The sequence below is a fragment of the Poecilia formosa genome, unplaced genomic scaffold (genome assembly GCF_000485575.1).
Source record: "Poecilia formosa unplaced genomic scaffold, Poecilia_formosa-5.1.2 Scaffold446, whole genome shotgun sequence".
Lineage (NCBI taxonomy): Eukaryota > Metazoa > Chordata > Actinopteri > Cyprinodontiformes > Poeciliidae > Poecilia > Poecilia formosa.
The window spans coordinates 136,944-164,760 of record NW_006800385.1 but is presented as its reverse complement, the minus strand read 5'-3'; the positions used below and the strand labels follow the sequence as shown (position 1 = coordinate 164,760).

The 27,817-nt window shown below is 40.2% G+C and overlaps 1 protein-coding gene across 4 annotated transcripts in view; it reads left to right on the top strand.

The window, feature by feature from the left end:
- Positions 1–27,817, top strand: part of jade2 (jade family PHD finger 2) — a 135,759-nt gene that overhangs the window by 69,473 nt on the left and 38,469 nt on the right. For all 4 annotated transcript variants that reach the window (XM_016663793.1, XM_016663794.1, XM_016663792.1 and 1 more), the window contains exons 5-10: positions 10,588–10,742; positions 15,887–16,098; positions 16,429–16,596; positions 18,633–18,749; positions 23,949–24,320; positions 24,599–24,763. In XM_016663793.1, coding sequence (XP_016519279.1) covers positions 10,588–10,742; positions 15,887–16,098; positions 16,429–16,596; positions 18,633–18,749; positions 23,949–24,320; positions 24,599–24,763 — 1,189 coding nt within the window. The remainder of the gene's footprint in view (positions 1–10,587; positions 10,743–15,886; positions 16,099–16,428; positions 16,597–18,632; positions 18,750–23,948; positions 24,321–24,598; positions 24,764–27,817) is intronic.

Below are 27,817 nucleotides of genomic sequence, written 5' to 3'. Positions count from 1 at the left end.
TGAATGTTTAATAACAGTTTACCAATTTATAATCTGAGTTACTCCATCTTCAGGATTATTTTACATTTACATTCACTCAGTGTTGAAAAGTATAAAGTGATAACTGTATTTAAAATGGCTAAATCTTGTATTAGCAGCACTATTTAGTGGATACAGAATAAAAAGCTCTTGTTTCCACTGATTTAAATAAAATAAACTTCCCAGTGTAGCTTCACTGTAAACACTTTATGATGTAATCATATCATGAACTATTTGTTTTTCAGCAGACGGTCATAAGCATCATTTACTATTGTTTTCCAAATGTATTAATTAAATGGGTGTACTTTTTTAATGAATTTATTTCATATTTTCACATTTCCAGATTTATTAGACTAAATCAGAGGTATAGTTATAACTGCTGCTTATTTATTTAAAACGGGGTCATTAATTTACAGTTTAGCTTCCAACACCTTTTGTATTTTCCTTTTATAATGGAGACTTTATATCGTCTTAAACTGAAGATGTAAAGTACAACACAGAGAGTTTTCGTTTATTTTTATGTCATAAAACCTTTTTGTCAAGTTTGTAAAGGAAAATTATTATTTTTGTTACTGGGATTAAACCAAAACCACTTCATTGATTTAAAATATGGAAAATAATGAACCTAAAATTTTACATGACTGCAAACGTTCAGAGAAACGTAAAACTTTACGTTTTATTTACCGTTTTGCAGCTAAAAGAGGAAGAATTCATAGTAATATTTTGGGGGTTTTAATGTTGGCCCCTGAATATTTTCATCTTGGAGATTTTGTCCCTTTGTGCAGAAAGTTAGGACACCCCTGATTCAGAGGATTTAACCAATTAAAGCATTTTTATCTCTGGTTTTCTCCTCCTCAGCCGTTAGCTGCTCACTGTGTCTCTCTGGCTCCCGACTAACTGAGTGGAAAATATGAATGAAAACATTCCCCCGACTTGTTTGCCCAAACTCTGCTGCAGGCACAAACACTCAGCCAGTCCAGCTCTTTTCTTCTGCTGCCGTCTCTCCCTGCTGCGTCCCCTTCCCTCTTGTTACGCGTTTCTTCTCTTTGTGTAACACCACCAGCACATTTCTGAGGATAGGAAGGTGGAGGTTGGCTTTTCCTTTTTTCCTCCCCTCAGTGTTTGTCTCTCCAAACTCCCAGAGCTCCAACACAAACAGGCGCAGCCCGGCAGAGCTGTGTGTGTTTCTGTGCTGGTATCGGTTCAGGGCTGCTTGCCGTCACATGTCTGATCATGTGCGACGCTGCTTTCTGCTCAGGTGTTCTCCTGGAGCCGGCGGTGGTTTAGAGAAAAGCTGCTAATAGGTCTGAATCATATCCATGACAACAGGCGGACTGAACCTCAGAGCAAAATGGCAGCTGGCTGTAAAATGCATTAATGCTCGCTTTCTGTGGCTGAAGCTAACATTCCCCTCGGCGCCGATGACTTGGCAGGAAAATGGAAAAGTAAACCTGCAGCGCTACATAAGATATTTCATAGTTTATAATCAGGAATAAAACTGGGATGAGAAAGAAATTTGGTTTTAAGAATGAAGAAACTGCGACTATGTGCCTTGATCATTACTTGGAATGTGACGTTACCTTCAGGTTTGAACTGTTCTTTTCACCAAGGTGCTTCAAAAACAAGAATTAGGTTAGCATCAGTTCAGTTAGCATCGGTTCAGTTAGCATCGGTTCAGTTAGCATCGGTTCAGTTAGCATCAGTTCAGTTAGCATCGGTTCAGTTAGCATCAGTTCAGTTAGCATCAGTAATTATTGTGATAAATTATATGGTTGTTTTAAGATCATCCATCTTTAAAGCCCTTGTAAAAAAATCTGCATAAAATTCAAAATTAGCTTTTTATTTCCTCTTTCAGATTAGATGTAATTTGTAGATTGGAACAGCAGGTGGAAACTAACTCCGTTATCCGCAGCTGTTTGATGAGATGTTACGATTCGGTGCAGAATGACAGCCGTGGTTTCTGTTTCTGTATGGGGCTCACTGATTGGAGGAAACCTGGAGGAGTAAAGGCGTTTGATTGGCTCCTCGGACATGAAGGTGACTCACTAAGGACATCCAGGCCTGATGGAGCTTCACCCAGAGGGGACCTTTCTCTGCTCCCATGTTTTGATGACAGCAGTCAGTGCAGATACTGAAATGTGGTTGAAAATCAAAGTTTGAAGTTTCTTTTCTGTCCATAAAACGGTTTTCCTGTCATGTTCAGTTTCCAATTGTTCCCTCATTCTGTCTCAACGTTCAGCTGCTTCTGACCGCACAGTCCAGAAATCATTTACACCGTTCGTTGCTTTAACAACGTCACCGTGGAAACAGAGAAAAACAAAGAACCGGCTGTTTGGAATAAACCTACGAAGACAATCAACAAACTGAATCTGGAAATCGGAGAACCGTGAGACTGGAGAAAACCCAGAGATGAAAGGAGACAGAGAGATTCCTGTGCTTTCCTCCTGGAAGGTCAGAAGGTTGGTCACAGCTGGATGTTCATCCAACCAACCATCCATCCATCCAACCAACCATGTGTTCATCCAACCAACCAACCAACCATCCATCCAACCAACCATGTGTTCATCAAACCATCCATCCATCCATCCATCCATCCATCCCAGATTCTTTATTAAAGAAAATCAAACCAAACTTTTCTGAATCATCTCAGCAGCTGATCTTCGTTCTGTTAGTTGAAACAAACTGAATTTGTTTTCTCTTTTTGTTTCTGAGTTTCTCTCATCTCTGGTGATTTCACCAGGAGCTGCAGGGTTTTTTCTTCAGGTTAAATGATAAAATGATGATAAAATGAGGTTGGTGTCTGGACCCAGAGGGCAGGCAGTGAGTTTGTTCCTGTTGGTTTTTCCATCAGATGAACCAGGCTGGTTCTCTGTGCTTTATTTAAGCAACAACTAATCTTTTTCTCAGTAGATTATTTCAAAGTGGGCATCCTCTGTGCCCCTGGAAGCCAGGGTGGGTGACCCTGTGCTGGTTGTGCATGCTGACCTGATTGTCTGCATGCAGACAGCGGACCGTTTCCCAGTGAGGGATTGGTGGAGGTTGGCCACAGACAGGAGCTGTTGGCACAACACTCCGCCTCTGTCACGTCCTCTCACACACATCTGAGCTCACACTCCGTCTGGCGTGAAAACAGGGCAAAGAAAAAGAGGGATTACAGGGAGAATAGACGGGTTTCTCAGCCGTACTCTGACACTGAGGTATTTGAAGAATGAGAGATTATTTCAGAGCCAGTTTGAGCAAACAGAGAAATGATTGTTTGCTCCTGAAAAAGAGGAGACAAGAGGCTCAATCATGTATTCAGAACAACTTCCGGATCCGGTTTATTTTCTGCATCTAAATGGGAAATCCGATTTCACTCATTCAGAAATAAAGAACTGTTTTTTTCCTCTTCTTTAAAAATCATTCCTCAGGTTTGATCTGCATGTTTTAGTCAATAGTTTGTAATTTATTGGCTTTAAACCGTAAAAATAAACTGAGATGAAGATAAAAGCTGTTAAAAGTTAAAAATGTTTAAACATTATGTCCTTTCAATGCTTCCTCATCTGCAGTTCATTTTCTTTTCTGGGTTTTTCTTCTCTGTAATCTGCCGACATTTTGAGTCAAATTTGTTCATTTTCCACAAATTCACAACTTTTTTCAAGCTTGCAGTGGGTTTGTTAGTCTTATTTTTCTTGTAATAGAGAGATACCTAAGTTTGATCAGACACTAAACTGCCAAGCTGCCTTATTCTCTTCCAAAAATATCAGATTATCGTGAGCGTAGTGTAAAACCTCTGCATGTTTTTGACTGGAACAGCTTCTAATTTAGGATGCTACTTTCATTGTAACATTAAATATAAATAGAGAAATGAGTTTGAGAGTTTTATATTTTTCACACCAGCTGCTGTTGCTAAACAGCCTCTCTGACTAATTAAAAGTATGTTTTGTTTGTTGGTCTGAAGGATTTTCTCCGTCCCGCGCTGCTTTCCGTTCGGCTTCCTGTTCTGTGTGAGCGATCTGTCAGGAGTCGATGTCTGTTTAAACGAGACGTGTCCTGTGTGGGCTCGCTGTCAGAGCCGGCTCAGCCCACACTGGAAACGTCTTGTGTAAACACCGTCTACCTCGCTGCGCCCTGTGAAAAGATCGTTATTGGTGTTTTATGAAAATGGAGCGCCAGATTTACAGAGTGGTGAGAAACACATGGGAGCAGGGAAAAACGGAAACTACCGACTCTGCTCCTCCTCCTCTTCGTACGTTTATAATTTTCTCTTGTCCTCTTCAGTTATTTTTGTATTTGTTTTATTTTTTTCTCATCTGGTTAAACCAGATCTTGTTAATTTGATATTCAATAATGTCAAACTGTTTACCTACCTTCTATATTTTATTTTATAAGTTTCACATATTTAGTCTGTTGAAGGGTTCTTGTTCGATATTTCTCCAGTTTTTCTTTGATGTTTATTTAATTCGATCCAGTCCGAATGAATCGTTTCTGAAAGTTGTTTTTAAATAAATAAGCATTTAGCAAAGACCTGCTCAGTTAGTAGATCTTACTTTTGTTGTCCATCATTTTGACTGATGAGGTCAAGAAAAACCTCGTTATCTATTTTTATCCAGCAATTTTAAAATGATAAAATATTCAAAAGTTTTTAATTTTCATTCAGTTAATTTCATATTTACCCCAAAGAATCTGAACCGAGAATCAACATGGTCCAGTCACGCATCAACAGATGAATATAAGTAACTTTTTTCTCTACAGTGACTAAAAACTGCCGTTGTTTACATATAAACAACAGCGAGAAGGCAGAAAAACTTTTACAAGACCATCTAAAACAACATCTTTCTCTTTAAGAACAAAATATGAAGAATTTCTTTAAACGTTGGCCTTAAATTAATTAATCACAGGCCTTAAAATTCATCACGAAAAACCTAAATAATCCCATATGTAGATTTTTTCCTTTTCTGTCGGACAGAAATTTGAGTTAAACAAGCTGTGGCTCCAGGCGGTGAGGGCTACCGGTAGCCAGATGCTACTTTACCTTTGCTAGCTAGCTAGCTTTTTCACATTTTGTGCTACGTTTAATTTCAGAGTTGGGTAGTGACTAGTTATATTTACTCGAGTAATGTTTTAACCAAAATCCACCGGACTCAGAATCACACCTGCAGTTTTTGTTAAAGTTTCAGAAGTTTTTTTATTCAAAGAAACCGAATTGGAAACGGATATTTTATCTGATTTTGTATTTATTTACTTATATGAATCATTGTCATTTTGGTTCTTAAAACACCAAAATTTCCTCAACTTCATATTTTGGTTGGTCAGATGATGTCATTTTTAAATATTAAATGATTGATAACTTGATCAGTTACTCAGTACTTGAGTAGAGTTTTTTACCAAATACTTTTTGACTCTTGATTAATTTCTTGGATGGAAACTTTTCTCTTTACTTGAGCAAACGGGATCGTTTTTTTTTTTTTTTCTTCTTCTTCTTTTTTTTTTTTTTTTTTTTTTTTGTGTCTCGGTTGTTTCTAAAAACAGATCAAGAGCTTCAGAAACCAATCCAGCCATTTTTTGGAAATAAGCAGGTGTTTGGAGAATGAAACATTTCAAATACCTAGATATGCTGAGAGACACTGGGCTGTTGCCTAGCAACCCCGGCAGGGTTCAGTTCGTTACCTAGCAACCCAAACAGAGCTCCAGCACGTTTGGTCAGCTGGTTTTGCTGCTAAGTTGAGTAATATTTTTAGGTACTCTTAACTCCTCTGCTTAATTTTTCTACTTTTTATAGTTTTTCTGGTCTTAAGTTTTATTGAGGGTTTCATTATTAAATTTCTCTTAAATGTTTCTTACTGAAACCTGCAGATTTCCTGAATAAAGTTCTTAACTTATTTTCACCGTCTGGATGTGATTTCAGTCTGAAAACGTTGTGTTACCAGAGAGCCTACATGTTCCTGTTCTTTGAACTGATGTAACATTTTGCTCACCAGTTAAGCGGCGGCGGCGGCGTTCCCTCTTTCCTCATCTGTGGTCGTAACTTTCCGGCTGATGGGTGAGAGATTCTCCAGCTCCTCGGAGCGGAGCGGCGGCGTGCCGAGGAGCCGTGTTTAGGTTTCATTGTTTAGGAATGGGAGGCCGCCGTGTGCAGATCCTCCTGAATATTTCATGACACAAACCATAAAGATCAAAGCTAAATTAGCTGTCCTGTTGTTACGACTCCGAGGGGAGAACTGTAAAATATGTCTCTTCTCTGGCTTTCTTCACTCCTCTGGCTCTGCTTTAGGTAAACACACACGACAAGCCAAGGAGGAAAATATTTCCCACCTTGAAAACGTTTAAAATTTTACTTTTGTTTGCGTTTGATTTAAGATATTGACATGAAAATGGGCTGAACTTTATCAGTGTTTGAGGAGTTGAAGAGAAAAGCTGGCAGACGTCAACATGACGCGTCAACTGATGATTATTTTAATTATCAGTTTATATATAAATTGTACAAATACATTGGTACATTTTACATTGAAGCCTTTTTTACATTCAATTTTAGGACATAAAAAAACCTCATCTGAAGTTTTGCCTCATTTAGACCAAAATTACTTGGTAAGGTTTTGTGTTTTTGCAGTGTATTTAGCACTGCTGCCATTAAAAAGGCAGAAACATCTCAGTCTGGATGGTTTGGCTCAAAAATTCAATAAATGATTTTTTTGCACCAGGTCGGATTTTAATCTTTTTATTTTTTTATTTTTATTTTTTTTGCTCACTGTCTTTACAAAACAATAAATTACAAAGTAACGGAGCAAAGAATGCAAGAATTTGAGTTTAATTATGAGAATAAAATCATGATAGTAGAAGAAAAAATATGCAAAAGAAAAAGGAAAAGATTTTAAAAATACGAGAAAAAGCTTCAAAGTAATACTGATAATAATTTGATCCTGATTAAAGGATAAATAAAACTTATACTAAAGTTTAACTTCGAAAGATTCTCAATATTCTTCATTTTTTGTTATTTTTCATGTTGGAGTTTTTGTAAAATTACTTCTTTATTTTCCTAATTATAAGACTTTATTCCGGTGATATTAAAACTTTATTCTTGTAACTCTCAAACTCAAAGTCTAAATAAATAAAAGCTGTAAAACTCACTTGTCAAAGAAGACGGTAGTTTTTGAGTTTGCTAAAATCACTATGGTGAAAAAAAAATAAAAAATCCAAATTTTCCAAACATTAAATTTTCAAAAAGCAAAAATTTGAATAATTGATTAAATGGATTTATTTCCCAGCTCTAATTTGGACATTTCAACCTGACTGGATGTCTCCAGTTTCCTGTTCTCTGGTTAACATAACTGTCCTTAACATTTGATGGAAAAACCTTTTGGCCGAGTCAGCATGATGCTGCCACCACCGTGCTTCTCCATCTCGGCGCCTGTGCCGTTTATTCACACGTCTTCCCTGAATGTTCCTTTTTCCACTTGATGCTGCCGTTCTGGTAATTGTCCATCAGTGATGAGCAGCATTCCCACTGCATCCATTACTCATAAAAATAAAAAATAAGTCTGATCCATTTTGTCTGCAAATGGACAATTTCAACCATAACAAGCGAATCAATGTGCTAATGTGTAACGATGAGTGTGTAAGGTTAGAATGTGTGTGAGGACGAAGCGGACGGGAAACTGAAGCTTACTGTGGAGCTTTTATCAGGCCGATATGTGATTCTGGGCAAACGGAGAGGAAACAGACGTTTATGGGAAACACTGGCAATAAAACAATAAGATCTCTTATTAAACATAAGCAGAAATAGACCCCACTTGTTCTTAAGCCACTATAAATCCTTGTGTTTAATTTAATTAGCTTGAATGTGTTTGTGAATTTAAGTCCTTTTGTGTTTGCTGAAAGTTTAAAATGAGACATGAAGTCATCTTTCCTTGCTTTCAAATAAAGCGTCCATAAATCCTGCCGTAAAGGAAACTGCAGGCTGATGTCAGGAGGAAGTGAGTGAGTGGATTCAGAGCCTGATGGGATCCAGTTTCCATAGACGCCGCACCGCGTTGCATAACGAAGGGAAACTGAACCAGCAGCACAAAGTTTCCCACTGTCCACATTCATCACAGCAACGATTTGGTAATGAGAGGGGAAAGACGAGCGGCAAAGGTCGCCAGGCCGGGAATCGAACCTGCGACGGCCGCGTTGAGGACCAAGGCCTCCATATGTGGGTTGTGCTGAACCGCTGCGCCACCACAGCACATCCTGCCTCTACGCTGCACTGATGATCAGCTCAGCAGGAGGCCGGAGCTCCTCATGTTGATGTCAGAAGATTTTTCATCTGCATCCTTCGCTACAAAAGATTAATACAGTATGAAACACTTTGTTGACTAGTATTAATCTGTAGTCAACAAAGTGTTTATTTACTCATTAAAAATTAGCTGAATTGTTTATTTACACCATTTCAGGCAATAATTCCTTAATTTTAATGAAGAACTTATAATTCTACCGGCAGATTATTTCACTTATAACATTAAAAAATGTCTTGTTATAAGTGAAATAATCTGCCAATGGAACTAAAAGTGGGTTGCTAGGTAACAGGCCGGGCTCGGCTGGGGTTGCTAGGTAACAGGCCGGGCTCGGCTGGGGTTGCTAGGTAACAGGCTGGGCTCGGCTGGGGTTGCTAGGTAACGGCGCAGTTCTCTCTGTGGAATAATCGGCCAGTGGAACTGAAACATTTTCATCAATATTAAGGAATTATTGATTCTGAGTTAGTTTTATCTTATTGTACTCATTTTCACCATGAATTAGACCAAGACTACTTGGTTCTGTTTAGTGTTTTTGCAGCGTATCATGAAACTGAAGATGAGAGCGATGATATTGATATTTAAATTCAGAGCTGTTGTGTGTCTGGTCGGTTTTGGTCACGGCGGACCAATCGGGTGTGGTCGCTGCGCTGTCTGGGCGTTTTACTCGCTGCTGCTTCCTGTCCAGATGAGATCGTTTCAGTTTTATTGATTCCCAGAGTTCCTGACCTCATTTCCTGCTGCTGTTGACAGAAACATTGAGGCCAGAGGCTCCGGAGACGAGACGCAACCCGGAGGAGCTTCCTGTCACTGCTCCGCCGTTCGCATTGTTTCTGAAGACTTTTCCTTTTAATGAATTTGTCAAACTGTGATTTAGAGCTTGAGGCCCAGAGGGCAGAGCAGGTCTGCCAGGGACAGACTGCAGGAATGCTGGGAAAGTCTGGAAAAACACTTTTCTGGATTAAAACTGTTTGCAGGGTTTGTGACGGCAGCTTCATGCTTTAAGGGATCAAATGTCATAAATATTAACATTCACCACCTTAAACAGACGAGGAAAAACAAAGGAAAGAAAGAATAAAGGATGGAGTCGGATGGATAAATCAATAAATGAATTGATTTACCTGGATTTTCTTTTCCCATCTTTGCTCTGGTTGTGTTTCTATAGTGACGTCAGCCCTGAAGGAGAGGAAGGAGAGAAAACCTGCTCTTCATTGTCACATTTATTTATGTAGCACTTTAAAAACGGGTTTAAAGCTGCAGTGCTGTTCAAAACCCATAATGACATAAGTTGTTTCAGTTTGTTCAATTATGTGACTGAGACCTGAGGTTTAGTTTGTTTATTAAACTTTATGTGGTTTAAGTAGCAGGCATGTTGCAGCAAAGTTTTAAAGGTTTTTTTTACTGTAAAAATGGAAGATTAATAAACAAAATTCTTAAAAATCAAAAAGTTTAAAGGTGACCTGTTGCCATATATATTTACACTTCACATGTTTTTTATTCCATCTGGGTCTCTAAAAGATTAAAAAAAAGTTTTCTGCCAATAAGTTTTTTGTTTGAGCCATTTCATAAACCATCATAATGTAACATCTCATTCCATGGGCACTGTGCCGTTACCTAGCAACCACAGACAAGCCCAGCCTGTTACCTAGCAACCACAGTGTTTGGTCATCTGGTTTTCCTGCTGTATGCTCTGTACAACGGCTGCTGGAAAAGACAAGAGTTTTGTTGTTGACTTGCTGCGTTCTGGTTGGTTGTGCAGGAGGCTCCACTAATGCTTTTCATAGACGTACGGTTGTATAATTGTGCATCTGTTTGCAGAGATTTTGTTGTGTAAGTGTATATGATGAGTTGGGGGCGTGGCCAGCAGCAGATCGTTTGGATTTAAAGTGACAGAGACCCTAAAACATCTCGCACTAAAATCTGATTATCCAAGAATGATTTAATATAAAAATGTAATGAACGGGTTTTGTATAGACCAGTGGTGTCCAAAGTAGGTCCTGGAGGTTCGGCATCCTGCATGTTTTAGTTCCTCCCTGGTTTAAAGCACTTGGATCAATGATGGCTCAGTAGAGGCCTGAGAAGAACAGTGACCTGCTGAAGTTTCCACCACCAGAAAGGAACTGAAACATGCAGGATGCCGAACCTGCAGGACCGACTCTGGACTCCTCTGGTACAGACCACAGATCCATCCTGACCCGTTCAACCAGCAGAATCTGTGAATTCTGATCATGAGCTGCTTCCAACAACCTGTTAGCCTGACTGACCTCATGGGTTGCCGTAGAAACGGCTCCTGAGTAAAACATGTCTGTTGGTGTTTCAGGTCGCAGCAGGAGTCAACGGGCGGCGTGTCAGCCGACGGCCAGACGGAGGAGGGAGACGCTCAGCCTCCTCGCTCGCAGCAACACGGCTGCTACGACCTGGACGACCTGGACGTCACCTGGCTGCAGCTGGTCAACCAGGAGTTCAGGCACATGGGTGAGCCGCCGCAGCCGCTGCTGCAGCCGCTTCAACAGCCGCTGCTGCAGCCGCTTCAACAGCCGCTGCTGTTTGCAGCTCAAACCAATCACTGAAGTGAATAACATAAAATTAAACCAAACTACAAAAGAAAACATTTTGCATTTAACATAAAAACACGTCTTTGTTTGAACGTCTGAAGTTGTAGTTTTAGCTTCACCTGGATCAAAGTAGTTTAAAACATCTCCTGTTAAGCACATTTTGGTTCCAGTTATTAATCTGTTAATCCAAAATCTAATTAGTTCTGCACTTTATTGACAAGTCAAGCAGAAATGACAACAGAAATATGTTTCATCCTTTGATACTAAGGATTCCTGTTACTGCATTAAATGCAGAAAAAGTAGATTAAAAAAAAAGATCGTTATTTGTTTAGTTGCACCTTTTAATGTTTTCTACTATTGTTTAAAAGGTTTAAGTTGTTAAATAGTTTCTTTTTATCCAATTATTACATTTTTGCAGGTTTGGACTGGAAAGACAAAACGTGCTGGAAGTGAACAGAGTCCACTTCTCGCTCACATTTTCCTTCACTCTTGATTTGTCCGGCCGCCCTGAGCATCTCTGCTTCATATTTATTTATTTATCTCCTCTGCTTCTTATTTCTTATCACATCAGGCCTTTGCAGATAAAGTGTTTGTGTTTATGGATCCCTGCTGGGCATTAAATCCTGCAGAAACGCCTCCAAAACCTTTCACTGGTTCAACATCTGTTCACAACAAGCCAGTAGACAAAATTAAAGACAGCAAAAAGGAAGAAATTACATTTTTGTAAGATTTGTTTAAGATTAATGTAAACCTGCAGTTATCAGCATCGGTTAGCAGAACGACATGCAAAGACCAAACGTGCTGGAAGTGAACCGAGTCCAACACACACACACACACACACAGTAACCACAAGGCAGAGCGACGGAGCCGATGCTTCCTGCCGTGCAGCTCAGGATGTCGCAGCAGGTTAACGTCAAACTGTCGCTTTAGTTCACAGCAGCACCACAGTTTTCACTTCAAAACAGCTAAAAACAAACTTCTGTGTGTTTTGAATCGTTATTAATCAGAAGGTCTGCTGAAGTTGTTCACTACGCAGAAAACAGAAATGATCACATAGATTTCAACTTTTCTTCCTTATTTTGGGAAGAAATCTAAGTTACTCTTCACTGCAAAAACACAAAATCTTACCAGGTAATTTTTGTCAAGTTTCTAGTGCAAATATCTGAGGACACTCAGAATAAGACAGAACTAACTTTTCAGCAAGTAATAAGAACTTGTTTTATTTCACTTGTAACATGTTATAACTGAAATAATCTGCTAATGGAGCCAAGACGTTTTCATCAAAATTAAGTCATTTGTGACTGTAAAAAAAGCTCCTCTATCCTTCTGAAGTCACTTATAGTTAGTTTATGACATAAAAACAAATGGATGAATCTTTACTGCAGCACCCTGCAACCTGCGCAGCTCCGGAGGAAGTTGGACACATTTTGCCTAAAAATGATGAAGAATCAACTGATGTTTGTTATACAGATCATTTTTCATCTTTTATTGAATATTTGCATCTAATTTGATCAAAATGACACGAAACATTGATCTTATCAAAAAGTTGGAAAACATGTTTTTTTAACCCTTTTTCATAATTTCCCTTCTTGTTGCGATTTTCAGTGCAGAAGCTATTTTACTTTCACAAGTGGAGCGTTGCAGCTTCCACTATAATTATATATTTTAATATAAGTTTTAATAGTATTTACACCTGTAAAATAGTTTAAAAGTAAAAAATAAACATCATGTATTTTATCCCTTATAATATTTGCTGCTTTCCAGCCAACTGCATATGTTTGAATTATTTGTTCCGAGTTTGGAATAAATATCTTTTTTCATATGTTAAAGTTTGTGCATTAAAGACAGAAATTATCTTTACACATTTTAGCCTAAAACTTCAGGTTAACTTGGACATTTTGTGTATATGTGACATAAAAACCGGAAACTTTAATGCTAACTATGCTAATGCTAAGAGAAATCAAACACGATGCGAGTGAGTAAAGAAATTAATGAACGTTTCAAACACTGGATATGTAACAAGATGCAGAAGAAAGAGTAAACAAAGTTATTTTTCTTTTATGGTGGGGAAACATAAATAATGCTTGGAGGCTCAGGATGCTCCGCTCCTCTAAACAAAGATCCTCCCAGCTGAGCGCCGGATCCTGCAGATGAATCAGAGAATCCACAGACTCTCTGCTTGGTGGACTGATGAGCTTTTTAACTGTTGGAGCTGTAATGATTGGTGGCCTGGTTTGTTAGAGCTGCTTTGTTTGCTCCCTGCATTTATTTATCTGCAGCACTTTTAATGCCCTAAGGTCTCTAAACTGCTCTTCTCCATAGAAACGTCCTTTAACGTGACGCTGTTCCTTCCTCAGTTGGTTTAATCTGCGTCCTTTCACTCCACTTAGCGGTGATGGTGTGACAGACAGACAGACAGATCCATGCATCTCCTGTCCTGGAAGTCAGGCTGTTTGCTTTGCTCATAACTCTGATCCTTTTTGTTTTTTTAGTTGAGAGCTCTCGTTTGCCAGTTAGATCCGTTTTCATCACGTATTAAGCAGCCTTGGAGCGAGGCAGCAGTTTGAGATGCAAAGTGAGCAGGAATACAAACGACAGCATGAGCTGAGCTCTGGGCAACAGAGGCTTCTTCTTTTATTATATTTGTCTGAAAACATGCAGCATTTCTCCACTTAACTCAGGGTTACCTAAAAACACACCTGACTAATTTCCTTCTCATTTCATGCAGCGACATAAATCTGAGTCTGTTTCCTACTGAAGCAGCCAAAAATAACTCTGTAAATCTGAACCTTGAGCTGTTAGTGTAAAAACACTGGAAGGAAAACTGAAGCGTCGACGCCGTAACTCTACGGGTCGTTTTAATTTATCCCCAACGGCAGAAAAATTCTCCAAACTTCTGCTCTGCTGGAAAAAGAAATAAATGGAGAAAACAGTTTTACACCCTTACAGATAAATCTTCTTTGCTTTTTTTCTCTCAAATTTTTCAAATTTAAATTGCAGTGGCAACATGACTGCATTTATAAAATTCGGCTTTAATCTTTTTATTTATCAAGAGGATAAAAGCTATTTAATACGCCCCTCCCCTCCAAAAAAATTAAACCAGAATTTGCCCAAAAAGTCCGGTTCGGTTGGTGAGGTGTGAACGCTAACCGACCTCTGACCTCTGGTCCACCTCGTCTGGGTTCGGCTGAAGTGAACTCTGGCTTGGTTTGAATGTGAACGCCAAGTGGACCAGAGACCGCTCCAAAAAGCAGGAAGTGGACTACAGCGCAGGGCATTCTGGGTAAATCCAACCAAAGCTAACGTGCTAGCCTAGCGCTAGCAGCAGAATTGGCTCCTGGTCTTTAGCCTAAAGAGAAATCCTCCAACCGCTAAAATCCTCCATCTTGTTTCCATCTGGTGAAGAAGGAAGTTGCTCTCAGAGTCTTCAGAGGTTTTTGTGTCGTTTCCTTCAGTAGTTCTTGGTGCAGCGCCCCCACAGGCCAGGAGGGGAACAGGTTGGTTTTACTCAGAGCCACAGCAGCTGGAGGTGGAGCAGATGGTGGAGTTCTGGGTCCAGTAGAACCGGGTCGACCGGACCATCAGGAGGGAAACAGCATTAAAATGTTTCAGTTTATGCCCTGAATAAATGAGAAACAAAGTCACTGATAATCACTGCATTGTTTTATAGATGTTATCTGTATTTAGTCAAGTTGACTAATCAAAGTGATGAACAGTATGAACATAAAAGACAACAATTATCAACGCACCATCAGTCACTGATTTAACAATGAAACCTTTCCTAATGGTGGGCGGAGCTGCTAGCGCCACACGCTGGTGGAAAACACATATCAGAATTTTAAAATGAACTTTGGAATCCAGTGAAAAGAAAAGTTACCAGACTGGGTTGATTTTGTCTTCTAGCAGTTAAAACTCCTGCTGCTTATTGAACCAGGTTCAGTTCTGGTTCGCTGTCCGTCCTCAAATAGAGGAAAATCACAGGAATCCTAATGTGAGGCTATAAAGTCGTGATCAACTGTTGTAGGAAGGAAAGGCCTTTCCCTCTGACAGACATCTGAGATGAAAACCTCATTAACAAGCTGTTGAAACGAAGAGCAGCATCTATTTTTAGATTAGTGGGGCAACCTTTCAGACGAGGGTCAGGGCAGCAAAACCAACATCGCTGGAGACGGTCAGAACCAAACATTAATGAGGACCAACACCTCCGAGACCTGGTGGTTGGACCCGTTTCATTTTAATTATAGTTGCTGTTATTTTATTGATATCAAGGAAGAATAAATCCGACTTCAGAGGAACATCCTTAGTTAATATCCTCTAAATATTTTTATAAAAACCAGAAATCACACTTTTTAATCCCCCCAAAAAAAGTGGATGCTTGAAATCCTTGAAAATGCTTGAATTTGATGATAAAGTCCAATCCAACGGATTGGCCAGAAAACTCAGTGGAAAAATGTTGTTTGTATTTAATGTTGAAGCGTTTAATTTGAGCAGGAAGGTCGTTTACTTTCACAAGATCCATTTGCATCGTTTTAATGTAATGAATATTTACGAAACCAGCTGGGGTTGCTAGGTAAGGGGGCTGGGCTCGCTGGGGTTGCTAGGTAACGGGGCTGGGCTCGCTGGGGTTGCTAGGTAACGGCTCAAAGACATTGCAATAAAGGCTGTCTTCTATTTTATATGTTAAAAGCAAGTTACTGAAATTATAATTCTTTTGTTAAATTAATGTTTTGTTCTCAGATAGTTGGATGTAGAGAAACAAAGTTTAGTTATATTTTAGTTGACCTTGTCCCTCCTGTAGTAGAATGTAAAATAACATCACAAACCACTATTAATAATAAATGATATCATATTAAAAACTGTCTTTTGTTTTCATCTCCAACATTTGAGGCTGGAAAAGTTTGAAACTTACCTTTAAAATGCTTGAAAGGTCCTTGAATCACTGTGGGAAAGTGATCAAATCCTATTGAAAACATATTAACATATGAATAAAAACAGAATGAGCTTTATTTTCCAACAGAATAAAGTCTTCCAGCGTTTTAACGGTCCCGTGGTTTCGGCCCCCAGCCTCACCGGAGCTGGACGAGCTGACGATGGAGGCCGTTCTGGTGGAGCTGGAGCGCGTCTGCGAGGAAAAGATGCAGCAGGCCATCGAGACGGAGGAAGGCCTGGGCATCGAGTACGACGAGGACGTGGTGTGTGACGTGTGCCGCTCGCCGGAGGGAGAAGACGGAAACGAGATGGTCTTCTGTGACAAGTGCAATGTCTGTGTCCATCAGGTGAGACCTCACCGAAATCTGCTTTTGTTTCTCCGCTAAATAAACATCCTTAAGTTTGACTGAACAGGTTAGCATCGGTCTGCGGGAAACAAAACATGCATGTGAAAAGAAGAATCCAGGTTTAGAGTTGATTTAACGGTTTTTCTGCGTGATTTCTCCCTTTGCTGCACTAACCTGATCCCTGCTTCATCCTCGGGTTTCGTTTAGTTGACGGTTGCACTGCAGCAGCGCCGCTGTGGATGTTAAAGTAAAGAATGGTCCGTTTCCCTCCAGCGCCGCGCAGCAGGTCTGTACGGTACCAAATGTTTCTAACGTCTCGCTCTCTGCCAGGCGTGTTACGGCATCCTGAAGGTGCCTCAGGGCAACTGGCTGTGTCGGACCTGCGCTCTGGGGGTCCAGCCCAAATGTCTGCTCTGCCCCAAGAGAGGCGGCGCCCTGAAGCCGACGCGCAGTGGAACCAAGTGGGTCCACGTCAGCTGTGCCTTATGGATCCCCGAGGTGAGCCGCAGCATTCACTCCCTGCAGGCGACGTCACATCGGGTTGGAGGTTTACTGCAGATTCTTGGTCAGACTTATGTCTGGACTTTGACTAGGCCACTGTAGCACATCTATTAGAACTATATTTTTCTTTGTGTTACTGGCAGCTGGAGGTCACAGTGTGATGTTTTTGTTTTTATAGGGTTGTGTTTCATTTCCCCCCTTTTTATAATTATAAACTACTTATAATAAAATGCATAGTTTTTTTATTTTATTTTATTTTTTCATTTTTCTCTTTCTACCAAAACTGGATGGAAAAAGTTTTCAGTCGGGTTTTGGTCTCATCTAAACCTTTTTTTGAAGGATAGTTTTGTTTACTGAGAATTCATAATTATTTTTATTGTTTCTGTTTTGTTTATTTTGGATATTTAAAATGTCTTCCAGTCTTAAATGTTCTTCAGAATTTAACATTTATTGATCTTTATCAGGAATATGTTTTTCATTATTATATTACTGGAAAATTGAATTAATATGAGTTATAACAGCATTTATTTTCTCTTTGGGATCAATAAAGTATTTTTAAATCTGAATATTATCCAACAGTTTTCTATACTGAAGCATTAATAACCAGCAGAAAAACAGTTTTAAACATAAACAAGATGTTGCTGAAAGGAAGATTTTTTCATCTTCTCACCATAAAGAATAAAAACATTATTAGTTATGCGTGTTAATATGTTCAGGTTTAATGTGATCAGTTAAAATCCTTTTCAGTGCTGCTTTTTGCCAGATGTTACATTTGGAGCAGATTTTGTTCATTTTGTTTTCAAACCTTCTGCAGTTTGAAAAAAAAAACATTTAGTATGTGAAATAATTTCATGAAGAAAAGCAAATAATCTGAATGTGTTTGGGTGAATGTGAGCTTTCAGCTGATCCTTTCTGTCCTTCATACCTTCAGAAGCTCAAATTAAGTTTAAATTAAATTTAACTGCAACAGATTATAATAAAGGCACCTTTTGTAGTTTTACACAGATAACCTTTGTTCCATGAATGGATTTTCATATTTTAGCATTTCTCACCTGCCAGCTTTTTGGTAATTGGATAAAAATCAGGATGTTTAAAGTCTGCACACAAAATGATCTGATCAGATAATCACATCAAGCATGAGTTGGAAATCCTTCTGCTGGAGCGTTTTACCCAGAACACGGAAAATATTCGCTCTGGCAGCAAAACGCTTCCAGAAGGATGGAGCGACTTACGGAGAGAGAGCGCTGCTTCAGAAACCAGAGGAAGAGGAAGAGGAAGAGGAGCTGAACGGCTCTGAGATGATAAGTGCTGCTGGAACGAGTTTCTGGTGGAGGTCCGGATCCGAAGCGGCTCTGATCGGACCGGCACAGAAAGCAGGATTCAAACAGAGGAAAGAGCAGCAACAACTCAACACATTTTACTCAAACTGGGCCTGTCTCAACACACGAGGAGTCACTCATGACCAGTTTTCTATTTCCTTACCAAAGCTGGTCTGCAGTCTGCCAGTTTAGACTTTAGAATTCATTTATTTGTTGCTTTGTTTATTTTGGATATTTTAAATGTTCATTAGAACTTAAATTTTATTGATCTTTAAGAATCTTGCATTATTATGCCGTTATTACCATTAAATTACTGGAAAATGGTCTCAAAACACCAATATCATCGTTTATCGCGGTAACTTCTGGGACAATTTAAAATTTGTTATTGTGACGGGTCTAACTCACAGGCTTCTGGAACAGCTTAGGATCGGCCTATTCAAAACACGTTCATTACATATTTGGCACAAAACTGAGTCAAATTTCAGTTCTGCCCATTTAGGGTCTCTGTCACTTTAAATCCAATAATCTGCTCCTGGCCACGCCCCCAACTCAACCTTTACACTCAGGAAATGGCTGCAAACAGATGCACAATTATACAACTGTACATCTTTGAAAAGCATTAGTGGAGCCTTCTGCACAGCCTGTGTGTGTTTACCTTTGATTCCTGAATTACTGATATGAGTGACTGAACTTTTGCTGCCTGTTTTTCTGCAGGTGAGCATCGGCTGCCCGGAGAAGATGGAGCCCATCACCAAGGTGTCCCACATCCCCGCCAGCCGCTGGGCTCTGTCCTGCAGCCTGTGCCGAGAACACACAGGAACCTGCATCCAGGTACGGAGCCCCAGAACGGCCCGGGGCGGCAGAGGCCACCCTGTTCCTCTATATTTTTATAGAAATAAATGTCAGAGGATGAGAAATGTGAGTAGTAGGGAAACATCAACAACCTCTAGAGGGATAAACAACATATTTGATATTTATAGTATTTTTAGAATAACTGAAGGTCACATTGTTATCTTGGTTTCCTATTTCTAACAGCGTTACAAACATTTTTTCACGCTGTCATGATTTCTGTGTGACGGGTTTTGAGGAAAGTGATGAATTTAACCTGAAATGAGGCTGTAGTGTGGAAACAGCTGAAGAACTGTGGATGCTGACATTTGATCAAATATTAGTTTTGATGACAGTCTGGTTTTCTGTTACTTTACATTAAGTAAAGCACTTTGAAGCGCCTCGGTGCTGGAATGTGCTTCATAACCGACCAGTGGAAGTAGAAATATTTTCATCAGTATATCGATATTGAGGAATTATTGACTTCAACCAAAGTCTTAATTCTGGCTGAACAGTTACCTGTAAGCTACTTTTATCTTATTTCTAGTGTATTAAGACATTTACACTAGAAAATAAAGAAAAATACTTGGTAACATTTTGTGTTTCCACAAATCTGTAATTGAACATAATTCATTCAGTTCAAATGGTTTTTAATTTTGCTCCCCTGAAACAAACCCAGTTAGCTCGTGTTGTCCAGGTGAGCCCCTCGCTGTGTGTGTGTGTGTGTGTGTGTGTGTGTGTGTGTGTGTGTGTGTGTGTGTGTGTGTGTTCTGGAAGGATTCTCTCTCTCACACAGGCTGGATGTGCAGCAGATGAGCCGTTTGTGCAGCCGTGGGAGTGTTTGCTTTGACCGTATTGATGCTGTAGATTAACTGTGAGCCTTTGAGCCGATCTGCCCACAGGGAGGGAATCTCACTCTCATGTTTCTGTAGCTGGAGGCGGATGAACGAACACACACACACACACACACACACACACACACAGTAAAGATGCTGATGCTACATGGCAGCGCGATGAAGTGGAGGATTTTCCTCGTTAAAAGTTTCAGAATTGATTATTTTTCTTTCTCTTCTGAATAACCTGCCATGAAAAAGACAAAATGTTTTCTGCATCATCATTTTGTTCGTTGTGTTTCATCTTCAGCTGTATAAAATGGTTTGGTTTGCAGTCAGTCAGGTTTATTTGTGTTGCTCATTTCAGGCAGTTCAAAGTAGGAACAACACAGTCCAACATCACATATGGATCAAAATGTTGGTCAGTTTTTTATCTATTTTGGTTCAGAAGCAACTCCACATCTAGCTGGTGTAGATCTAAAGCAGCTCAGTGTTTCGGCTGCTGTGCAGTTTTCTGGAAGTTCGTTCCAGATGAACTGCAGGCGGTTCACGTGATTTTATAACTGATTTATAATGTTTTACTCCTTTATTCTCTTTTAAATAGGTTTTATTTGTTCCAGTTTATCACAAAAGTTGTTAATTTTGTCTTAATTCACTATTAGCACAATTTCCCAATAAAATATTAATAAAATTTAATATTTTATTGGTCTTTGACTGGAAGATATTTTAAATATCCAACAAAAAAAAAAACATAACAGACAATAAATATTTTATGATGCCTCTGTAAACAAAACTGCACTTAAAAATATCATCAGATTGGAAATTAGTGAGCTGATTTTAATTTATCATTTGATTAGTTGATTAACTGATTTTTATGACGGGCAGATTAAATATCTGTCATTAATTTCTCAGATATTCAGTCAGTCTTTGTTTAGACTCTATAAATTGAAGTATAAATTTCACAGTGACAAAGTTTGTATTGATCCATTAAATGTAACTAATTTTTCAGAGTGTTGGTCCTCAGTCTGACTCTGTTTCTGTATGAATCTTTTCTTCATCAGTTTTAACTTCCTCGTTTACATCGTTTGTCTCATGACTGCCAGTGTTCACTGTGAATAATATGCATTTAATAACTTCACTTTGGTAATTATCAAATCCTTCAAGAGGATCAGTTTGACTGCAACATGAACAGGTGAGCCTGGAAAACCTGCGGCGTGAATCTGAGCGCCGGCCTAATGAGGTTATCCACTAAACCAGTTTGGAGACTTTTACACATTTTGACTTTAAATATCTGGGATTTGAAGGATGAGAGGCTGAAATAAAACTTTGATCTGGTTTGGACCAAAACTTAGTTTGAGCTGAAGATTGAAACCCAAAGCATTTAAGTTGAATTATTATATTCTGTTTTATATAAAGTGGTACTTAACGACTTAAATAGCTGTAACATGCAAACCCCTGGAGGGTAAAAATCTTAAGCTGCACACTGATTTTTCCTTTCATAAAATTAGAAAAAACTGTTAAAACTGCAGATTTTACACAGCTGGTCAAACGCTACTGCAAATATTAATTAATCTCACCCAACACTATGCAAACCCTCCATCTGCGCCGATGAAGACTGATTCACCTTGAAGCTAAAAGTGAAACTGACTGCATGACCTTTATTCCAGTTGATTTACAGAAATATTTAGAGATGAAACTTCTCAGAAAGAAATGGTTGAATAAGGAGAAAACATGAGCTCTACGTAACGTACCTGATGCAAACTAAACCAGGGCATCAGAAAAGGCTCAAACATTTGAGACATGTACCATTTATGATGGACAAATCCTCTAAATTTCCTCACATTCAGCACTCATTCCTTAATAACTGACTTGCAAAGACTGGGAGAGTTTAAACGTGATGCTGATGGCAGTGCAGCCTCCGAAAACCTTTGCGATTTCTGTGGCAAAAGACAGAAATGAACCTGCAGATTGAAGAATACAGACAGAAGTCTGTTTAATATGCAGCCAAAAAACCAGATAAACATTTTAAAACTGGCTGCAGGTTAAAGCCAAAGCATTTTTTACAGTGTCGTGGCTCACGCCGAGCAGCCGGCTCCTTGCTGAGTTCAACCTTTTGACAGTAAATAAGTGTGAGCAGCCGCAGCAGGCTCCTTCTGATGCTTTATTGGAAATAAGTGCAGTTTTACAGTGCACCTTTCATCGCTTTGTAACAAAACGATGCATCTGCTGTGTTTACAAAGAACGGCTGCATCATCAGGAACATGGTTCAGTGAAATGATGACTTCCTGGAAAGATGTTCATAAGATCAGACCTGGAGTCCAGAGGGAGAGAAAAGGAGTAAAAATCAACATGTTTGGATGTTTTGTAATTATTAAAGCAAAAATAATTTATGTTAAATTTACTCTAATTTATTAAAATGACATGCATTCAATGTTTAAACGGATTTATAAAGGACGTGAACTCTTCTTGTTCTGGTGACTGCAGAGTGAAAACATGTAGCAACACGTGGCTACATGTCCAGCTTAGCTAGCAGATAATAGCTTCATTAGCTAAGCTAATGCTGCTAGTTCACCAGTAAGTACTACAGTAAATATCACTGATATTCATCTCAGTACTGCACAGAGGCAGGTCAAGTACTCAAGTAGTTGTACTTTTGTTTATAGGAACGAGGCGAGAGCTAGTTCTAAGCTTATGCTTGTTTATTGTTGCCATAGCAACTGCCTACCAAGATGGCTGCCAGTGAGTGTGGAGTGTGACATCACATGAGAACAAACAGGAGTTTTAGGGACCCAACAGTTTTAGGGGTTTTTAAGAAATAATGGTGATAAATTTCTTGTGACGCTAAATGATCAGCGATACGACAGGCGCTCATCCCTACCTGAACAGTTTACAGGTAGAATAAGGATTACAGCTTGGTAAATTAAACTCCTGTGAAGGTTTGAATCAGAGGGAAGAGGAGACGGAGGTTGTATGTCTGGAGTTGTTTCCCAGATGGCGGAGCGTTTAGGACCAGGCAGGTTTGGTCGCTGGCGCTCGTACACAAACGCAGCGCACAGCCCTGCTGAATGTTGAACTGCTCTGACAAGTACAAGCAGCAAACCTGCTCACACATTCACAGACGCTCAGGAACACGGCGCCGACAGCGCTCACACTGGCGGGATCGCGCCGCGCCTGAGGAGACGCGGTGGGAGGCCGCCGCTCTGGATGACCTGCAATAAATCGCGCTGAGAAACACTCAAACTATCACAACTTACCAAAATGCCAGCGGAGGTTGGCGAGGGATCCGTGTTTGTTGTGACCTGGTTTCTTTTTCTGCTTTGTTGCACTTCTGTTGGAACATCAGTGATGGAGTAAATGGGCAGCAAAACACGTTGGAGTAAAACTGGGCTTAAAAACAATGTTACATTTTTTATTTTCATACCAGATTTTTAGTTGTTTTCTTTTTCTTTTCTAAAAACGAAATTAGAAATGACTTTTATGTCAATCATCTCTTCTAAGTTGTACAATGGAGAATCACAGCCATGATATAAGAATGTTTGTTTAATCACGAGAATGTTGCTATGACGTCAGCAGAACTAGATAACAAGGCCAAGAAAAAGTTTAATTAAATATCGAGGAAAGTAGGTCAGCTATGCTAACTTGACTATGACCATCTTCACATGTAGATGTGCTGCAGGATTCGTTGTTTCGGTTCAATTAAGAAATAAAAAGGTGACCTAAACACCAACTGTGACAGATCATCAGTAGATCAGGTGATTAAATTAGCTAATCTACTTAGCTAACAGCAGCGCTAGCTAATCTACCACCACGGTAGATTAGCTAGCTAACAGCAGCGCTAGCTAATCTACCACCGCTGTGTTAGCCTAGCTAACAGCAGCGCTAGCTAATCTACCACCGCTGTGTTAGCCTAGCTAACAGTAGCGCTAGCTAATCTACCATGGTGATCGCTTATTAATAACTGCAAAATAAACATGAGTGTTTGTTGGTGTTGAATCCTGAAACATTAGTGGTGGTGGTGTTGTCAGTTGCTATGGCAACGACATTGCCTGTAGAGTAGCTGACTAAGACAGCCATAAAAAAGTAGTTTGGAGTTGTTCACAGAGTTAACAGTTTTTCTGCGTTATCTTCCCGTTGCTGCGGCGCTCTGCACTAAACTAACAGCTTCATCAACGGTTCTGCTGCAGCAGCGCCGCCGCGGATGGCAAGGAAAAGAATCTGTTTTTACCCTCCAGTGAAACTTCCTGTGAAACAATAAAATGCAGCAGGTCTCTAGAAACAAGGAGCGAATTGGTGGAAAAAAACCAACAATTAGCCTTCAAACCCAAACTGAGCTGTGGTTTGAGGTGGAAATGTTTTTGTCGCCCTGCAGTGCTCCACGCCCTCCTGCATCGTGGCCTTCCATGTGACGTGCGCCTTCGACCACGGCCTGGAGATGAAGACCATCCTGGCCGAAAACGACGAGGTTCGCTTCAAGTCCTTCTGCCTGGATCACAGCTCCGCCGCCAACGGCACCAACGGAGCGGCCAGACCCGAGCAGCACCACGAGCCCAACGGCTCCGGCGACCCGGAGCAGAGCCGGGCGTCCCAGCCGGTGTCGGCGTTGGAGCGGGCCGAGCGGGACCAGCTGGAGAGGGAGAAGGTGAGCCAGAGGAAGCAGAAGCTCCAGGAGCTGGAGGACGAGTTTTACAGACTGGTGGAGCCGAGCGACGTCGCCGAGAACCTGGGGCTGCCGCTGCTGCAGGTACGCCGGCTGCACATTCACAAAAACACTCTGAAATATTACTGGAGAAAACAAGGACATTTCTGGGCTCCATAAGTTGAAACGTAACAAAAAAACTTATGATTTTAGAAACTGAGAAATTTCCATTTATTTTCTACATAATTTCTGAGCTTAATCTCAAAGTTTCTGTCTTTTGTTGGAAACCTAATAATTGTTATAGTCAGCGACTCGTTCGCTGCCATGATTTAGTGATTTGCATCCAAAAGAAATAAAGCCTGCTTCCTGTGTTTACTTTGCAGGTGGATTTCTTATATCAGTTCTGGAAGCTAAAGCGAAAGGCCAACTTCAACCAGCCGCTGGTGGCGCTAAAGAGAGACGAGGTGGACAACCTGGCCCAGCAGGAGCAGGACGTCCTCTACAGGAGACTCAAACTCTTCACTCACCTGCGCCAGGACCTGGAGAGGGTGAGTGGCAACGTGTCCGTCTGGGAAAAACGGAGCCGTTCCCACTGGAGGAAACGCCGCAGCTGCGTTTTATTCTGAAAGGTTAACCTCCTGTTGGCCTGGTTCCACCATGTTGAGTCTGTGGTGGGAAGAAAAGCTTCCAGTTAAAGAGGCGGTGGGAACTTTCTTTGCTTTTGTTGGAAACCAGAAGATGGCGAGACGAAACGCGCTGCTGTTTCAGTTTGAACAAGCCGTCTCTGACACTTTGACATAAACCTTGAAGTAACACGGCGAACGTGGCATTTTATGGGTTTGGTGGTTGGAAAACCTCAGACTCTTGGTGTGATTGTTGAAGATGGAGGTGAAGGAAGAGTTGTTGAGTAAATGGTGTTTAGTGAAGTGAAAATATGAGGTTTGGTCCCTCAGGTTCTTCTACCAGTCAGAGGCTGGAAGCATTAAGAGTCTGCAAAACTTTGGAAAACATTAAACTAATTGTGAAATAATTGTTAACTAATATAGTGATAGATTAATCGTTAATTGGAGTATTTGCTAAAAAAAAAAACATATTGAAAGGAGTAATTAAGCTGAAACCGTATAAAAAATCTAAACATTTTGCATTTCAGACCAAAATGTCTGTAAATCTGTTCTAACAGTGCATAAAAAGGCCTTAGTAGTTAAATGAAAAATATACAAAATGTGGCCATTTCTTATCCAATTAATCATCAGAACAATCGATTAATCGATCACTGAAATGATGGTCGTCCCAAAGTTTTTAACCATGAATCAGTTTTTCTGTCAGGCCTTTTAATCACCAGGTAGATATAAATGCTGAGGCATTTGTCCCTCAGCAGGCTAATGCTAGCAAAGAGCTAACACTGATGTTAGCTCTTTGCTAGCATCAGTGTTAGCAAAGACACTGATGCACGTCAGTCTGCTACAGCTGCGCTCACAAGGTGAAACAATGAAATCACAGGAACCAGAACCGACTCAGAATATTTCTGTAGATGATTTCTGCAGGTTGAGTCTGGCGCCCCTGCTCCCCGACACCCAGTTCTCAGGTAAAGAAGGAAAACCTGGTTTGATGTGCAGCTTTTTAATTCAGCTCAGCTTCTTTAGCTCATTAAGGAAATCTAAGATGCTTTTTATCTCCTGGAAACCTTCCGAGCCGCGAACCAACCCGTTTTCTCTCATCAGGCTGCAGACTAAACATTCTGGTTTCTGTTTAATATTTCTTCCTCACGTCTCTGTTTTCATGCAGCCCATTTGGCCCGATCAGAACCGGTTCGGTTTAACTCGGCTGATTCAATTTGGCTCGCAGTGGGGCGACCATCTGGCAATTAGGCGGCAGCAATTCAACCAGATGACTTAAAATTCTGCAGCAAACTGAAAAATAATGGATTTCTGTTTTCATCTCCTCTCTGCTGGGAAGAAACGCCAGGAAGGAAAAATAAATAAAACCTCCTGAAAACAGAGACGGTTTATTCAGGTACTGGAAATCCTTGAACATGTTTCAAGTTCCAGGTTTGGAAAGTCTTTGATTTCTGTATAAAGTCCTTGAAAGTTCCTCATATTCAAACTGCACAGACTGATAAACTGTAACCTAACGTTTGATTTTACCTGATATTTAAAGGTAACGAAGTTCAATCAGACCAAACTTCTCTTGTTTGGTCAGTCATAATTACCTGAATTATTTCTATTTGCTAAATGCCAGAAAACTTAGTGAGAAGATTTTTTTAACTTTTGTTCTCAGTGTTTCTGTTTATGACTTAGAGGGAATGAAAGACATGGAAAACATGTTTGACCTGTTTTACTTCTGCATTTCTAAGTTTGTGCTGCATTTTGTACCCTAAAGAAAAAGATTTAAAACTTCTGTTATCTCACTATGAGATTTTAACACAAATGGAAAAACTTTACCTTGTGGCAGAAAGACGTGCAGTAGTCAAGATGTTCTGTGAGAAACCCGTCCGCTGTGAGGTTAGCACACATGCAGCGAGTAGCAAGACGCCTGAGCCTTAAGAAGTCCGACCGTCAGTGGAGTCGTCAGTTCAGCAGACGCAACAAGAAAATAAGTCATTAAGTTGTTTATAATATGATATAATATGATAACTATATAGATATACATGCGTTGTCGTGGTTTCAAAGTGTATTTAAAGCAGATCTGGCTGCAGCTGCAGCCAACTACAACACACCGTGTAAAACTCATTAACCGCCAAGTCAGGATGCCATACAGCTGTTAATAACCAAGTGTATGATGATCTACGTCATGATTCTATGTTAAATAAAGTCACATGGTAATGACAGCGTATGCATGTCTGAGCTAAGGTATGACTATCTGACAACGTATGCTGATCTGACAGAACACCGGATGAAAAATGCTAAAGTTTTGCAAGGAAATGCAAAAGACAAAAAGAATAAAATGTCATATTTTAGCTTTTCCCTGCTGCATAAAGTATAATAATATCACAAGACATCAATAAATGATAGTGAACTGAAACTGCATTCTTTAGTTCATTTGTGTTTTTTCTCCAAACTGCTGGAAACGTTTGAAAATGTACCTAAAACCTCCTGAATTTCACTGTGTGAACAGAAACGTTTGTTCTTGGTGAGCAGCTTCCTGAGGTTTGGTCTCCGCTTTGGATGATAAAGTCCGGCCCACGGAACCGTTTTCCTCTGTCAGCGCTCAGCCGTTATCGATCGCTCCAGACCTGGCCAGCCTCCTGAGCAGTCAGCGTCTCTGTCCACTCCTCAGCGCCTCTCCCTCTGGACCGGCCGCTATTGATGCGTGAGCGGCGAGGCGAACCGAACCGCTTCAGGCTCTGAAGTCACCTCGGCTTATCCCATCAACACCAGGCCAACTGCTGAAGTTATGCACTTTAAGGGCCTCAAAAGCAGCTCTCTGATTGGCTGCTAATGCTATGCTAAAGCTAACAGCAAACACCGCAAATATGCAGAGCTGGTTAGTAACGAGTTACATTTGCTTCAGCAATTTTATGGGAAAAATATACTTTTAAGAGTATTTTATTTCTACTCTTACTTGAGTAAAGTTTCTGGATTTTTTACCCACTGAGTGAAAAA